Below are 16,164 nucleotides of genomic sequence, written 5' to 3'. Positions count from 1 at the left end.
GCTGGTTGTCAGGAGAACCAACTGTCAGTCCCCCTCCCTGCCAGAAGTTGAGTCAATCACCACTGGCCAGTGATTTACTCAATCATGACTATGTAACAAAGCCTCCATAAAAAACCCAAAAGGACAGCTTTTTGGACCTTTTCAGAGAGCTTCCACATTGGGAAACCAGAACACTTCCACATGCCCCCATGCTTGGCCCCATCCACCATGAGGACAGAAGCCCCTTTGTTCAGGACCTTGACCTTCGTATCTCATCTGGCTGTTGATTTATATCCTTTTATAATAAATCAGTAATCTAGTGAGTAAACAGGTTTCCCTGAGTTCTGGGAGCCCTTCTAACAAACTAAGTGAACCCCAAGAGGGAGTCGTGGGAACCTCTGATTTACGGCCAGTTAATCAGAAGTATAGGTTACAACCTGGACTTGAAATTGGCATCCTGAATTGGAGGAATCATCAGAACCTCCAATCTGTAGCTGGTCAAAAGCACAGGTAACAACTTGTGACTGGTCTCTGAAGTGGAGGGACTGAGCCCTTTGTCTATGGAATCCGATTCTATCTCTGGGCAGACAGTGTCAGAAATGAGTTGAACTTTTGTATACCTGCTAGCATCCAAGAATTGATTGTTGATGTGGGGAAGTCTCCACACACACACATTGGAACTGGGTCCAGGAACCCAACTCAAGCAGGCCAAAAAAAAAAAAAACTGTCTGTTATTACACCAATCCATATTAAATGGTACTGCAAACAGTTCCTGAAAAATTATAATGGAGTCAATGAAGAAAAGCCACAGACTCCTCAGTCTCAACTCTACGACCTTATAATGAGGATAGGAGCAAGTTCTTTAACCTCTAATTTTGTTATGAATTTGCTTCAAGGTTTCTGCTTTAATAAACAGCATTAATGATGATAATAATAGCTACTCAGCATGTGTCAAACATTGTGTTAAATGCTTTAGAAACATCATTAATAATCCTCAATTACCTATCAGCAAAGCAGGTCCAAGTGTCCCCATTTTACAGATGAGGAAACAAAGGATGTGTGAGTCAAGAACAATGATGCTAATTCAGTAGCAGAGCCAAGACCAGGACATAACGTCTTGTGACTTCCATCAAGAGCTACCTATTATATCACACAAATAATGTATTTGGCAGACTCTAATACAGAACAACCAGTTTCACTGGAGCAACGTTCCCATTACTTTCACACTTAATCAGAAAGTACTGTTAAGATAAATTCAAAACTTACTTTTTTTGTATCACTCATCCCAGGAAGGATGCTTTTTAAAATAAACTGTTTCTAAGGTAATATTTTAAAATGTACATTATACAAGCACTAGCTAAAGTTGAATTTGGCCTTACTGAAACTCACTTTTAATGGCAAACCAATAAGTATCTGACCAGTTGGCTTTGTTTTTTTTTTCATTTAAGTATAGTTGCTATACAATATTATATAAGTTACCACTGTACATTTTTTAAAGGTTCTACTCCATTTATAGTTATTATAAAATGTTGGCTATATTCCCCTACCACTTGGCTTCTTCAGAAGAAAAATATCCTGCTATTGAATTTGGTAAGTTTCAAGCTTAACCACATGTAACAGCTTTCACATAGCCAAAACAGAACTAATGCTCTCCTGAAAAGAATGGAGAACAATGAGTCTGTATTCAACTTTAATAGCCAGAACTTAAGTTACAAATTCAGAATCTAGTGTAATTCACAGAGAAAATAATACTAATGATTTTTAAGCGGTACTGTTCTCTGCTTCTGGGAAGATGGAGTAGATGTACTTTTTCCTATGCTTCCTGCTAAAGTACAACTAAAAATCCTGGACATTATCTATAAAACAAACATAAGAGGATCAAAAAAGTGGAGGGAGGGTGGCAGACTGGCCAGGGACCTGTAGACCTGAGGAACAACATGGTGGAGTGGTCCTTGGGTTTTCATATGTCTCAGACACAGAGCTGAAGAAGTCAGCAACCCAGAAACACGAACAGGTGCAGGGAAAAAAAAAAAAAAAAAGCTTGAACAAAGCCTGCTCTCTCTAGCCAAAGGACCAGGAAAGGGACAGCCTAGCCAAGACAGAAAACTTTTAGACAAATGAGCCCTCAAATCCAGCCAGAAATCACATAAAAAACTGCAGCCCCACTGCCATGAGCAAAGGCAGAGCTAGAGCCTAGACGTCTACCCTTCCCAGGCTTTAATGAGGAGCCCCAGCCCCTGCCAGGGTCACATCAGAGAAGGCTGAGTAGGGAGCTGGACAATAATGAGCTTGACTCGCTGCATCTCAGAGTCAGTGGAGACCACCTGCAGAGCTAGACTTCCACCTCCACAGTAATAAAAGGCCTTCCCCTTCCAAACTGGGGCGCTGTGGAGAGTTTAGCTAAGCTACTCCACAGTATTGCTACCTCGGCATCCATTTTGCTGGCTGTGTGGCCCACAGGGACCTTAAACTGAAACTTGCCCCCTCATGCAAGCATGTGCCCTAGATAGCAGCCCTCAGAGTCACAAGCAAATACAAGCTCCTGATATGACTTCTCCAACAGCCCCTGTGATCACCAGTTTCCCCTGCCTCCCAGGGCCTGCCCCTTACACACCCCTTAGATAAAACCCCCATGGAGCTTACTAGAACCCTGTACTTCCCATCTGAATTGACAAATCTGGCCTTAGCCTGGGAACCCCAAAGCATTCCACCCATAGACCCTAATAAAGCCATGTGCTCCAGGCCCTGTTGCTCTCTCTCTCTCTCTGCACCCAGTCTTGACCTCGCCATCTGGCCCCTCGAGGAGTGCCATGTACTCCCTCCAGGACCTGTGAGTAATAAACTTCTCTATTTCAATTTCTCTATGGTCCTCTGCTGGCCACAGCTCACCATCCAGCAATCTGTGCTCCACTTAACAAATGTTAATTTAACAAAGCAGGTAGTGTCAGAGGGGGCCCGGTGGAGAGTCAGGAAGCTCTCACCTCAAGAACCTAGAAAAAGAAAAGCAAAACAACCCAAAGTAGGCAGAAGGAAAGAAATAATGAAGAACAGAAATCAATAAAGTTGAAAATAGAAAAACGGTAAAGAGAAAGTCAATGAAAAAAGAGCTAGTTCTTCAGAAAGATCAAAAAAATTGACAAATCCTGTGCAAGACTGGCAAAAAAAGAGAGAAGATGTAAATGACCAATATCAGAAACAAAACAGAGAATATCATCAAAGAGTCTGCATACACCATGAGGGTAATAAGGGAATACTATGAACAAACCTACATATGCGCATTTCACAACTTGAAACATATGCGCATTTCACAACTTGGGTCAATTCCTTGAAAAACACAAACTACTACTGCTAATCCAATATGAAATAGATAATCTGAATGGGAACTATTAAGGAAACTGAATTCAGAATTTTGAAACTCCCACAAGAAAAATCACCAGGCCCAGTAGGTTCCACTGGAGAATTCTACAAAACACTTAAAGAATTAACATCAATTCTACACAGTCACTTCTAGAAAACAGAAGAGGAGGGAACATTTCCTAATTCATTTTATGAAGCTGACAGTTACAGGATAACACACCAGACAAAGACATTATAAAAAAGAAAACCACAGACCAATATCCCTTATGAATACAGACATAAACATCCTTAAAATATTAGCAAATAGAATTCAACAATGTACACAAAGAATTGTACACCACGACCAAGTGGGGTTTCTTCCAGGGAAGCAAGTATAGTTCAATATTCAAAAAGCAAGCAATGTAATCTACCACACTAACAACTAAAGAAAAAAATCACAAAATCGTACCAATTGATGCAGAAAAAGTATCTGACAAATTTCAACATTCATTCATAATGAGAAGTCTCAGAAAGAGAGGGGAACTTCCTCAACTTGATAAAGGGCACCTACAAAATAACCTACAGCTAACATTACACTTAATGGTAAAAGACTGAATGCCCTCCCCCGAAGATCAGGAACAAGGCAAGGACATCCACTCTCATCACTCTTATTCAACATAGGGCTGGAAGTTCTAGTCAGTGCAATAAGGCAAGAAAAGGAAATAAAAGGCACATACGTCAGAAATTAAACTGTCCCTATCTGCAAATGAATCTACATAGAAAATGCCAAGGAACAGGAATCTAACAAACACAAAACAAACAAATAAAAAACCACCTCTAGAATAAGTGAATTCAGCAAAGTCACAGGATACAAGATAAACAATTGTACAAATACAAAAAAACAATCGTATTTCTATATACTAGTAATGAATACATGGACACAATTAAAAGTATAATACCATTTGCAATCACTCAAAAACAATTAAATGTTCAGGTATAAGTCTACCAAAACATGCACAGGACTTACACTGAAAACTACAAATTGCTGATGAAAGAAACAAAGATCAAAATAAATGGAGAAACATGCTGTGTTCATAGACATGGTAAAAATATCAATTCTCTCCAAATTGATATGCAAGTTTAACACAATTTCTGTTCAAAATCACAGCAAGATTTTTTCTTTTGTAGACACGGACAAGATTATTCTAAAATTTATATGGATTGGGAAAATAACTAGAATAGCTAAAACAATTTTGAAAAAGAATAAAGTAGGAAGAATTGCTTTACCCAATTTCAAGACTTATTATACAGCTACAATAATCAGGACTGTGTGGTACTGGTGGAGGAAGAGATACATAGATCAACAGAAGACAGAACCCAGAAAAGACCACATAAATATGCCCAATAGATTACTGACAAATGTGCAAAATCAGTTCAATAGAGGAAAGATATCTTTTCAACAAATGGTCCTGCAGCAATTAGACATCCAAGGGGGCAGGGGAGGGGGGGGAAGAACCTCAACCTAAATCTTACACCTTATACAAAAATTAACTCAAACCTCATTATGTTAATTTTAAAATGCAAAACTATAAAACTTTTACAAAAAATAGGAGAAAATCTTCAGGATCTAGGGCTAGGCAAAGATTTATTAGACTTGACACCAAAAGTGTAATCCACAAAAGGAAATATTGGAAGAACTGGATTTCAACTTATGCTCTGTGAAAGACTGTTAAGAGGATGAAAAAACAAAATAAAAACTGGAAGAAAACATTTGCAAACCACATATCCAACAAAGGAATAGTATCTGGACTATATTAAGAACTCCCAAAATTCAACATTAAAAAAAATCCAATTTAAACACGTGCAAAAGACACAGAGAAATTTCGCAGAAGAGATATACAGATTGCACAAATAAACACATGAAAATATGTTCAACATCGTTAGTCATTAGGGAATGCAAATCTAAACCATAATGAGATACCACTACACACCTATCAGAATGCCTAAAATAAAAAAGTGATAACACCAAATGCTGGCAAAGATATGGAGAAACTGGATCTCTCATTCACTGCTGGTAGGAATGTATAAGGGTGTAGCCACAACAGCGGTTTCTTACAAAACCAAACATGGAATGGCCATATGGCCCAGATTTGCACTCCTGGGCATTTATCCCAGAAAAATGAAAACATGTTCACAGAAAACCCTGTACATGAGTACAGATTCTGTACTAGCAGCAGCTTTGTCCTTCAACAGGTGAATGGTTAAACAAACTGGTTCATCCATATGATGGAATACACTCAGCAATAAGAAAGAACTATTGGTACACACAACAATCTGGATGAACCACCGGAGAGTTGTGCTGAGTAAAAAAGCCAATCCCAAAAGATTACAAACTACGTGATTTCACTTATAGAGCATTCTTGAAATGACAAATTATAGCAATAGAGAGAACACATTCCTGGCTGCCAGGAGCAGGGGAGGGGGAGGGGCAGGAGGGAAGCAGCTGTGGCTATCACAGGGCAACATAAGGATGATGATGGAAATGTTCTGTATCCTCAACATATCAATGTCAATGTACTGTTTGTGGCATGTACTATAGTTGTACAAGCCATTACCACTGGGATAAATGGGTAAAGCGTACAAAGGATCTCTGTGTTATTTAACAATAAGAGCACATAGGGACTTCCCTGGCGGTCCAGTGCTTCCACTGAAGAGGGCACAGGTTCGATCCCTGGTCGGGGAACTAAGATCCCTCATGCTGGGGGAGCTGGGGAGCACATAAATCTACAATTATCTCAAAATAAAAATAAGGTTTTTTTTTTAATGGCATTATCTCAAAACAAAGTTTTTTAAAATGGCATTATCTCCAAAAGCATTATCAGCCAAATCATTTCTCATCAGATTTTAATATTTCTAATTTTTTTTGTTGACAGGCAATAAAAGAGCTCACTAGAAAAATCATCTCTAACAACCTAGTTCCAAAGCATTTACCAAGTGCTTGTCATGTGCAACTAGGAGCTAGGTTAATAGGCAAAGATGAGGAAGACAATGTAGATTTAGAAGAGAGTTTATACTTCTAATGAAGCTGAACAAGAACTACAGTACTGAGCACAAGATAACTTCATAAAACACTTCATTATTCCTGCCCATAGTCATAAGTATTTCTAAACAGAATACTTGACCACTGCATGACCAACTTACATATAAGTAACTCTAAAGTCTTCCCTTCCTTCCTTCCTTACTCCCGGCCAGTGTAGGACACTTTCCGCCAGGAACCCTGACCCCCATCCAAGCCCTGGTCTCCATGTCTCAACTAAGCCCAAACCAACCCCGACCCCGAGCCATGCTGGCTGGGCAAAATCAGGAGAGGGGAAAGGTGAGAACCACACACACACCCCTTCTCCTCTCACCCAACTTGCTGCAACTTCTCTGAATACGAACACCCAAAGGAAGAAAAGAATGGCAAAGGGGAAGGGCTGGTTGAGACCTCCAGCTGCCAGGCCTCCCCTCACCAGTTACATCATCAGAAAAGGAAAAGACACATAAGAGGGGAAAAGGAATAAAAAAAAAAAAAGAAGAAAGAAAGGAAAGAAAAGCTATGGTACGTTTTTACGCCATCCCCTCAGCTGTCACCTCCCCACCCTTCACAAAACAAAGGCGCCCAACTCTGCCCAGCTCTCTCCATTCCTGTCCCAGAAGCATTTCGCAAGTGCCTCTGAACCCAAGTCCCCCTAAAACCGAGTTCCCTTACCAAGTTTATGATTAATATCTTTACCCCAAATTTTATTCCCTTTCTTGTCCCCTCAGACCCCAAACCTGTGCTAACTAAGCACTAATCAACCAGAGTCAGATGACTACAATTGCTGTTGTTGATAACATCTTTAGCGTACTAAAATTGCTATTATAGACATCATCATTAACGTACAAACTCAGCTTGGTTCTCCAGGGCAAGATGAGCTAACAGATCCCCAAGCCATGGACCACCTGGCCAGAGAATGGTAAACCAGAGACATCTTGACTCCCAAAACTAGAAACTACAATTAAGAAATGTCACAAAACAATGATTAATCCCAGCCTCTTTGTTCTTCCCCTTTTAAAAATCCCCCTAACTCAAAGATCAAGTTGGAGTGGCTAGGAGGCTTCTCCCACTCCCTTGCTTGGTGCCCTGCTGTACAGTAAACACTGTGCATTCCTTCACCACAAGCCCATGTTAGTAGACTGGCTTTGCCGCCCATCGGGCGAGCAGACCCCAGTTGGGTTCAATAACACCTCCTTCCCTTTAAAACACACTGTTCTCCTCCCAGCTTTGGTGGAGCCATGCCTCAGGAGTCACATTCCAAGAAACTGGAAAACAAATACTAAATGAATATAATCCATCATTTGTGAATACTCTAACCCTTGCCTTCTACTGAAGCTTTACTGTAAAGCTTTTTATTGATTTTCACATTTTAATGGTTAGGTTACTCTTAGAAATTAGAGGTTTCGTTTATACCAAGAAATATTAAACTATTATCCACACCTACCCGGCAAGAACTGCTTTCACCTGTTAATATAACTTGCCCGTCTGGTTTTCCACTGAGACCCAGCAAGTGAAGCCTGTGAGTAGTCAAAACTGGCAACCCAAGGATGTGAGGGCAAGCTGCAATAATGATAATGGCCTCTCCACTAACTAGGACGGTCGATCAGGCTAACGAGCTGGCTCATCAGGTTCCCATCTTCCCTTAACATATCAGGTGTTCTGTTTCCAAGGCCGGGGGTGTAACACGGTCCTTGCACAAGAGTTCATCTACTTTAACCCACAGTTTCACATTCAGTTCTAATAAACTTAGTTTCTAAGTTCATGGCTAATCAGAAGGAGTGTGTTTCATAGAGAAGAAAGCACTCTGTTCATTCACCCAAAATTTAAGTGACTAACAAGTGCCAGGCACTTGGAGACGGAGCGTTGATTTATACAGTGATCCCTGTCTTCCCTGGCTTACGCAGGCAAGGGGGCTCAGACAGTAGAAGAGTAAACTAAAATAAATATAATGTAAAGAAAATAATTACAAAAAATAATTACAAACTGTGATTGTTGCTAAAAGGATATAAACAGAGCCAACGAACTTGTCTTTTCACGGGATATGAAGAGCGATTTCCTTTCCAGTACTGTCAAAACATAGAATTAAAAAATTCATACAATTTATTAGCCCCAAATACACTCTAAAATTTACTTTTAAAAATTAAATCCCAGCTGCTGACTTGTTACCCTCTATGCTAAAAGTTGAATGGCATTTCAAATCCCTAGACTAGAGATGGTAATGCAGGGCATAAGGCAGTATTTCCACAGATGGAGGTTACAAAAAATAGGTCACTGAGAAGTGAGGGAAGGAAGCAGTAAGACAAAAAGCATGCCTTCAGCTATTTCAAAACTTGGCCTAGGCTGGGCCCTCTAACAAGGAAAAACACTCTTCTCCTCCTTGTCAAGATCACATAGCACCCTGCTCCCTGGGATCCACAATCCCTACTAGTTCCATACTTTAGTTGCTTTAAGCAACTTTTGTAGACTAACCTGGGCACAAAACCACCATGTGCAAGGTTGGTTTTTAAGGAAAGTGGAGTATCTTCCAAAAAAAGGAACCAACAAATCAACCCCACTTAAACTGGAGACTGCCAAGTTAATTTAAAACACTAGCCGTGCTCTCTGCAATGTTTAGCTCCATTCAGAACTCAATCACACCAGCCAACCTTGGAGGAATATAAACAAAATTACATTATCAGAGGTACCTAACCTTTTCAGATGTGCCAAACACAATAACCTCGTGTTAAAACCTACTGACTGGAAGATATATTTGACTGCAAATCTGACCCACACAGGGAATAATCTGAATTTCCATCAAGAAGGCTGTAAGCACCAGATGATGGAGCAAAAGTGAATCCAAGCTCCATCTGAGCCTAGGAGTGAAGACAGTTCTGAACTGTCATTTTGGAAGACACTCACATCTCTTACAATTCAAATGTAATTTCCCCAAAGTTAATTCCAAAATTTTTGTTAGTTTGGCTTTGCTTTCTCAAACAAGATTATTCATAGACTTGAAGACTAGATGTGTTCCCTGCTATTGCATCTCCACTTCTTCCCTTTTCACAAAGCCTGACCTCTATTAAGTTAGGAACTTATATCTGAAAGCTTCTACCTAGACTGTCTTTAGTCTAAACACGTCAGCTATAAACTAATGGCACGGGGGAGAGGGGGGCTGGGGGCGTGGATCTGTACTCCACTCATCTCGTTACAAATTAGGAATTGGAGAGGAATGATCTCTCTTTTTTGAAAGCTCTCCAGAGAATTATTTTCCATCAATTCCCTCCTTGCACCCAGCTCCTTTGTAACCGCTGCCACAAAATTCTCCCTTTGGGTCTCTTAGGCATCACCCTCAAACTCTCCCATCCACCTGTGCTGTTCCGTTCTCCCATGGAGAACATCGGCCTCGGTAACAACCTTGCAAAGCTGCCCCCCTCAGTCTCCTCATTCTCTGCTCAGAAGCCTCTAACTTCCCATTTCACTCAGAATAAAAGTCAAAGTTCTGCATCATGTAGCCAGCCTGCCACCTCCTTAACTCTCCAGCCTCATCTCCTAACTTTCCCTCACTCCCTGCTCACACATTTACACTAACTTTCTGCCTGGAATGCTCCCTCCTGTCCTTGAGGGGCTCTCTCAAATGTTACCTTCCCTTAACCCTCCACCCGCCCCCTCCCCATGTAAAACTGCAAACTTCCAACTCCCTATCCCCCTAGCAAACTATTTAACTGATGTTATTCACTACTAGCCCCAATGTAAGTTCCAGGAATGCAAGGATTTATCTGTTTTATTCACTGCTGTATTCCCAAGGTCTAGAACTGCGCAAGATACCCGACCATTCAGTACGCATTCATGAATGAAGGAGTCATTTACTTAACAGATATCTGCTGAGCACCTAGTCCGGGCCAAGTTTGTTAAGTCCAGACAAATAAAACACTGTCCCTGACTTTGACGCACCAGATGGATTACTGCACACAAACAAAACAGGACTGCAAACTACGGCCACCAGCAAGCCACAGAACGTGCCAAAAATTCAAAGGAAGAGGTCTCGGTTTTGCCCTTCGGGAACACAGTCCAGCTTCCAACCCTCGCGAGATTCTCCAGGGACCATCGCCAGAGGGCCTCTTCTGGTCCCCTGAGAGGGGTGGGACCCTCGCCCTCCCCAAGCCCGAGAGGTTACTTGTCCAACGGTGCAACTTCCGGCCGGACACAAGATTTAATAAAACAAATTTTAAAACCTCCGCCCTTCAGCTTCCACCCCCCCTCTCCTCTGCCTCGCAGGTCACCCCCTTCAGTGGCCCGCAACCAAATCCTCACCCCGGCCTGACCGCCCTCACAGTGGAAAGCGCCCTACTTCCGCAGTCCCCACCTGCTCCCGGCGTCCCCTGCGTCTCCTCCCTGGTGCGCATGCGCGAGCAAACCCTCCTGCGTTGCGGAGAGGCAGGCCGTGAGCGAGGCTGGGCACGCCCCCAGCGTACAGCTGGCTCCTGATTGGCTGCCTCTTGCTCTCCTGAGCGCCGTAGGGGAGGCCTGCGGCTGCGCCTCTGAAGGCGCTGGCAGTTGACTCTTGTGCGACTGCTTACTGCTCCTCGCCGTCTTCGCGGGCTTCCTGGAATCGTTGCAACGCCGCCGGCATGTCTCAGGTATAACGTGTGCCCAGCCTAGCTGCGAAGGTGCCACGGGGCGGGAGGCTGGCGCGGGGATCATCCCGCAGACACAACCCTGCAAGGTCTTTAACTTCCGGCTCTGCTGTTCTTCCTGGACCCATGCCCAGCGCACTCTTTGGACAGAGAGCCCTGTAAGCGGAACTTTCCGTGTTTGGACTCACAACACCGCTTTTTAGCCCGCAACTGCTGGCAAGGTGCCCATGGGGAGGACTTCGCAGTGAAGCAGGAATTGGGGTTGGAGGCGAGGGTCCTAGGAAGACAGATAGGATGTAGTGGGTTACATGGATCGAAAGAGTAAGGGGACCGTGTGCCCCATTCGGAAGGACACGGCAGGAGTAGGGGCGCCATACAGAGTGGAGAAGCAAGGAGTCTGTGGTTGAGAGCTTGGAGGTCAGGGAAAGTAGGGGCTGAGTGTCCGGCGTGAGGAGGGGTGACCTAGAGGTCTTTCCCTCCTTCGACTGTAGACGCTTTTCAGGGACCTAGCAGTGTGGGGCGACCTTTGGCTCCTCTACCCTCCCTCCAGTCAGGCACTGGGTCAGAGGTCGGCGCTGGATGCCCTCTCTCAGGGGGAGGGGGCCAGCGGGCTCTGGATGCTGACACCGCTGCGCTCATGCCCTATTCCTTTCTCAGCTATTTCAGTCACGCAGTGCCAGCCCTATCCGCAAGTCAGGGCTGTCCTGGGACCCTGTTCTGGCCAGGGAGTTGGCCACGCTGCCTTTTCTGTGAAGTGTATGCCCACTGCAGGCAGTCGTAGGCTGTCTCCTTCACCTCTGTTTCCAGTACCTGATACCTAGTATAGTGAGAGAGCCCAATGCATAGTTGTTCATCAAATGAGTGAACCGATGTGCTTCCCCTCCTGGTTTTGCTGAATCTTTCTAGCCGTGCTGTTGAGTTGAGGAAAGACTGCTTTTCCTCACCTGCACTGCAAGAGCGAGTGCTGCCTTTCCAGCCCCCCCATCCCCACTACTGTGCTCTATTCAGGCCTCTTCTCTCCCTCGACTTTAGGCTGAGTTTGAGAAAGCTGCTGAGGAAGTTAAGCACCTCAAGACCAAGCCAGCAGACGATGAGATGCTGTTCATCTACAGCCACTACAAACAAGCAACTATGGGTGACATAAATATAGGTATGCTGAGGTTCATCAAATGAGTGAGGGCCGAGACTCATCAAAGCAGGCTCAGCAGCCTTGGTTGGTGCTGGAACTCTTAATCCCTGGGTGGGAACCTCACTCTCAAAACCACCCACAGCCCTACTGCCCTACTCTTAAGGCAGTTCATGGGATTCCTGAGGTTTAAGCTGGGAGAGGTTCCCCAGAGATCATGTTCCTGGATGGGATTCACAGACCCTGTACTGTTCTTGGTTTCTTCGTGGCTCAAATAGCAGTATTCAAATCCTAGTTTGGGAAGAACTTTATTCATTCCAGCATTTTCCATCTATTTGGGAGGAAGCAAAGATCCCAGCTTGGGAGAAATTTGCTCCAAGCTCTCAGATCAGTAGTAGTTCTGTTGAACCATACTGCTTCCACCCCAGATGGGCAGGATCAAAGTCAGAGCACTCGGCAGCTAGGCCAAGCCTGATGGCAGGAGCAGAGAAGCAGCTGGCTTCCTGCGGCAGGTCGGAAGCGTTTTTGCTGATAGCAGTTCCAGATGACCATTTGGCCCCTGTCAAAAAATCTTGGTACGGATTTTGAGGCCTTGGTTTGGACAACCATATTCTGTAATCCTGTCTTTTCTGCCTTGGACAGTTTTCATTCTGCCCATAAGTTCCTGAAACTCAGGAGTATATGGCAACAGCACGATGCAGTCTATGAAAGGATTCAGAGGTGGTGGCCATAGTAGCGTAGAAGGAGGTCACCCCGCCCCTGTTCAGGAGGGCAAGTGTAGCCCCCAGTTCCACTGCAGTTGGGGTAGAAGGTGGAGCTGGTGGGCTGGCAGCTAAGGATCCTGGGCAGTGCCAGATCAAAGATTACAGGGCGGGCTTAGTTCAGAAAGGTCTTGTGGTGAAGGTGAGTTTTACCCTGGGTTTATAAACTCTGCATCTTCCTAGGGAGGCAGGAGAGATGAAATGGGGGTCACCAGAATGGCTGAGAAGCTTTTCTGACAAACACAGTTTTCACAGAGACTGGCCTCTGCCCTGCTTTCACATAAGTATAGGTAGACTGGCTTGGGAATCTTATCACTTCCTGATTAGCTCCCTCTAGGGCTGCACTGTCCAATACGGTAGCCACTAGCCACATGCAGCTATCTAAATTTAAATGGCAAATACTTAAATAAAATCAACAGTCCAGTCCCCAGTCACACAAGCCACATTCCAGGTGCTCAGCTGCCATAAGTGGCAGGTGGCCCCTGAGTTGGACAATGCAAATGTACAACCTTTCCATCATCACGAAAGGGCTGTTAGGATGTGCAATTCTAGGATTCTGTTGATGATCCTGCAGGCGCAGTCTCGCTCAGGTATCCCTGGGAATGCTTCCTGGCAAGCACTTGGGGGGAGACTTGATGTTTCTCAGACACAGTGGTCCAGGCTATGGGCACTGCGATCGTTCCCCTTGGCTTTCTTCTCAGTGTGGCAGTGAACGAGGTCAGCAGGGAAGTAGTAAGTGTGTTTTCCAAGTGCAACTGATAACAGGTCTATATGTGTAAACCCATGGTATAACTTAAAGGAATCTTGCCCTCACGAACAGAATTCCCACAAAACAACAAGAAATAGACTAACAATTTGGTAGCAGAATGGGGCAAGGATATGAACAGACAGTTCACAGAAAAGGACACCCAGAAAACTGATAATAATGTGGGAGAGAAACTGGGTGGGAAAAGTGGGAGGAAACTTTATAGTATTCCCCTTGTGGTGTTTGAATTTTAAACCAGATGAATGGATTGTAGTACTTGTTTTAAAAAAAAAAAGAAAAAAATTAAAGTACGGTTTTTAAAAGAAATTTTGGAGTTATTTAACTTATAAGACAAGGACTCTCTAGTAATGAGAACAGTTTTCCTCCTACTTTCTCTAGATTTTAAATTTGGATTTCTGTACATGTGGGTTTCTGAAGGCAGAACCCACCGTACTAGACCCATTTAACTCCATAGCAGAGCCTAGAAGGAATAGTGTAATAAAATATAGCTTTCATGGCAAGAAGATTGATAAAGTTCCTTATTAGAACTTGCAGCAGGTCTCATGTCTTTCCTTCTCTTGTTTAAGAACGGCCTGGAATGTTGGACCTCAAAGGCAAGGCCAAGTGGGATGCGTGGAATGAGCTGAAAGGTAATTGTTCTAATATGTTTCCTTCATTTGGGAAGCCCAGTAATGAAATACTCTTCATTAAGGAGTATAAGGGGTGAGGAGAGAGAACACAGTGGATGAGGCACATGCTGGGGAACCAGTTTGACCGGGGCCAGGATGGAAAAAAAACTGGGCCGCCTACTTATTCTTCTAATACCATTTATGCCTTTTCCAAAAACACCATCTCTGAGTCATGGTATCATCTGGAGAGAGGAGGGGCTGGGGACCAGGCCACTAACAGACTGGGAGGTGATAAGAGTTGGCTTGGCCTTTATATGTATTTAGAATAAGGGGTGGTTTCCTGTCCAAACCTCCCTCTCCCCCACAAGGCCAGGCAGTGACCCTCTAGCCCAAGCAGCCCTCCCCGGTTCCCTTCCAGCCAGAAAGGCACCTAAAAAAAAGGAATGAACTAATGCGTGGCAAGCTGCTGGCACATCGTAGCCTTGGTGAATGGAGCTATTATGCGCTAAGCAACAGCAGGCAAGAAGTATCCCAGCTCTGACTTAATCACGTGCCACCTGCAGCCGTAAGACCCAAAAGTTGGCACTAAAGTGCCTGCCAGCTTTTGTGCCCTCGCTAGCTTGTTTCTGAATAAGCCCTCTGTCTTCCTGCAAATGAGAAACACTTGAATTCAAAAGGGGCCAGAATACAAAAAATACACTCCTAGGATTTGCAAGTAACTGGAAGAGGAATGCCCGTCTGACTGTCCATTCTCATTGGGCATTTCCATACCATTCCCAGGCCCCATGTACTTGCCCTTGCTCCAGAACACACTCTGATTCTCAGTGAATATCTCTCCTTCACCGTAGAATCCAGGACTCTGGGCATCACTGTCTCTGAGGGGTATCTCCAGTGTCCCCTATATTCCCCTCCGAGAGCCAGCTGCTGTGCTCAGAGTCCTCAGAACTTTTCTCATAGCTTCTCTCTGGGGAGTAGAGGGTGCCTGGCTTTGTTTTTTCCCTGGCAGCTTAACAGCTCTGGGAGATAAGAGCCTGACAGAGAAATAGGTGATAGGTCAAAGCCAACTGTGAAAGTCAGCAGGACCAATAGTCACTGCAGCTCCCCATGTTAGGCTTGACATGACAGTAGGGAGACTCACATGGGCTCAGTGCTTTATGGAGCATTGCCTGTGGATCAGGCTCCTCGAGGACTTCAAGTCAAATCCTGGCCAGGTCTGTGAGGTGTAGGTAGGAGAACCACCACCCCCTTCACAGGTGAGAAATTGAGCCTCAGAGCATTAAACCAGGGCTCTAAAGTCTGCTACCTTTCTACCATGCTGCCTCTGTGACAAATAATCTTGTTGATGCCTTACAGGGACTTCCAGGGAAGATGCCATGAAAGCTTATGTCGACAAAGTAGAAGAACTAAAGAAAAAATATGGAATATAAGGGACTGGGTTTGGCTGCCAGCCACACATTTCACCTAAACTGATCTAATACCTTGTTTTTCTAATACTGTGGATGAAGTTAGTAAATAACTAGTTAACCCAGTTGCTCAAAATAGCCCAGGATATGACACTAACAGAGTAGGGGCTGAAATGGTTACTGATCCTTGCTGAGCAGTTTTTATCAATAGATCAATTAAAAGTATGTTTGTTACTTTAAGTCTTTGATAACCTGGGTTCTTGAAATAATGTACTCTGTTGCGATCTCTCGTCCTCACTTTTTCTAACAGTTTCATCTGGAAGTGTTTGAGCTTACCCTTCTCGCTCTCCTCTATGCTCTGCTGGAGGGTGGGCAGGCACTCCCACCTGTTGAGACCTGGCATGTGCTCACCTCTCGTGTGGAGGAAAAGGATTATAGAAGTGGCCTTTCCCACCTCCTTCCCTCAACTCCAGCCACACTGGTCAGGCGGGCT

At 44.1% G+C, this 16,164-nt stretch overlaps 2 protein-coding genes across 3 annotated transcripts in view; one reads left to right on the top strand and one right to left on the bottom strand.

Moving 5' to 3' along the window:
• The window catches only part of CUNH2orf76 (chromosome unknown C2orf76 homolog), an 85,213-nt gene extending 74,375 nt beyond the window's left edge, over positions 1-10,838 (bottom strand). The window contains exon 1 of one of the 2 annotated variants that reach the window (XM_027082578.1): positions 10,737-10,838. Coding sequence is in view for 1 of the 2 variants with exons in the window: in XM_027082580.1 (XP_026938381.1) it covers positions 10,737-10,776 (40 nt within the window). In the remaining variant the exon portion in view is untranslated. The remainder of the gene's footprint in view (positions 1-10,736) is intronic. The other variant, XM_027082580.1, reaches the window with a different exon arrangement.
• Positions 10,839-10,871: 33 nt separating this feature from the next.
• Positions 10,872-15,911, top strand: DBI (diazepam binding inhibitor, acyl-CoA binding protein). Its single transcript, XM_027082581.1, has 4 exons — positions 10,872-11,010; positions 12,040-12,157; positions 14,227-14,289; positions 15,622-15,911. The coding sequence occupies exons 1-4, from the start codon at positions 11,002-11,004 to the stop codon at positions 15,693-15,695; spliced, it is 264 nt and encodes an 87-aa protein (XP_026938382.1). The 5' UTR covers positions 10,872-11,001; the 3' UTR covers positions 15,696-15,911.
• Positions 15,912-16,164: the final 253 nt, after the last annotated feature.

This window comes from Aethalodelphis obliquidens, unplaced genomic scaffold, assembly GCF_003676395.1.
Source record: "Aethalodelphis obliquidens isolate GAN/ISIS:26980383/991018 unplaced genomic scaffold, ASM367639v1 scaffold47, whole genome shotgun sequence".
Taxonomy (NCBI): Eukaryota; Metazoa; Chordata; class Mammalia; order Artiodactyla; family Delphinidae; genus Aethalodelphis; species Aethalodelphis obliquidens.
Note: the sequence above shows the minus strand (reverse complement) of the source record. Positions and strands in the feature narration are given on the sequence as shown.

What these genes read in the sequence shown, in the direction of transcription:
- DBI (XM_027082581.1), top strand. An exon ending in TATGGGTGACATAAATATAG is followed by an intron (nt 12,158 to 14,226) that starts GTATGCTGAGGT and finishes CTCTTGTTTAAG; the next exon opens with AACGGCCTGGAATGTTGGAC. An exon ending in TGCGTGGAATGAGCTGAAAG is followed by an intron (nt 14,290 to 15,621) that starts GTAATTGTTCTA and finishes GATGCCTTACAG; the next exon opens with GGACTTCCAGGGAAGATGCC.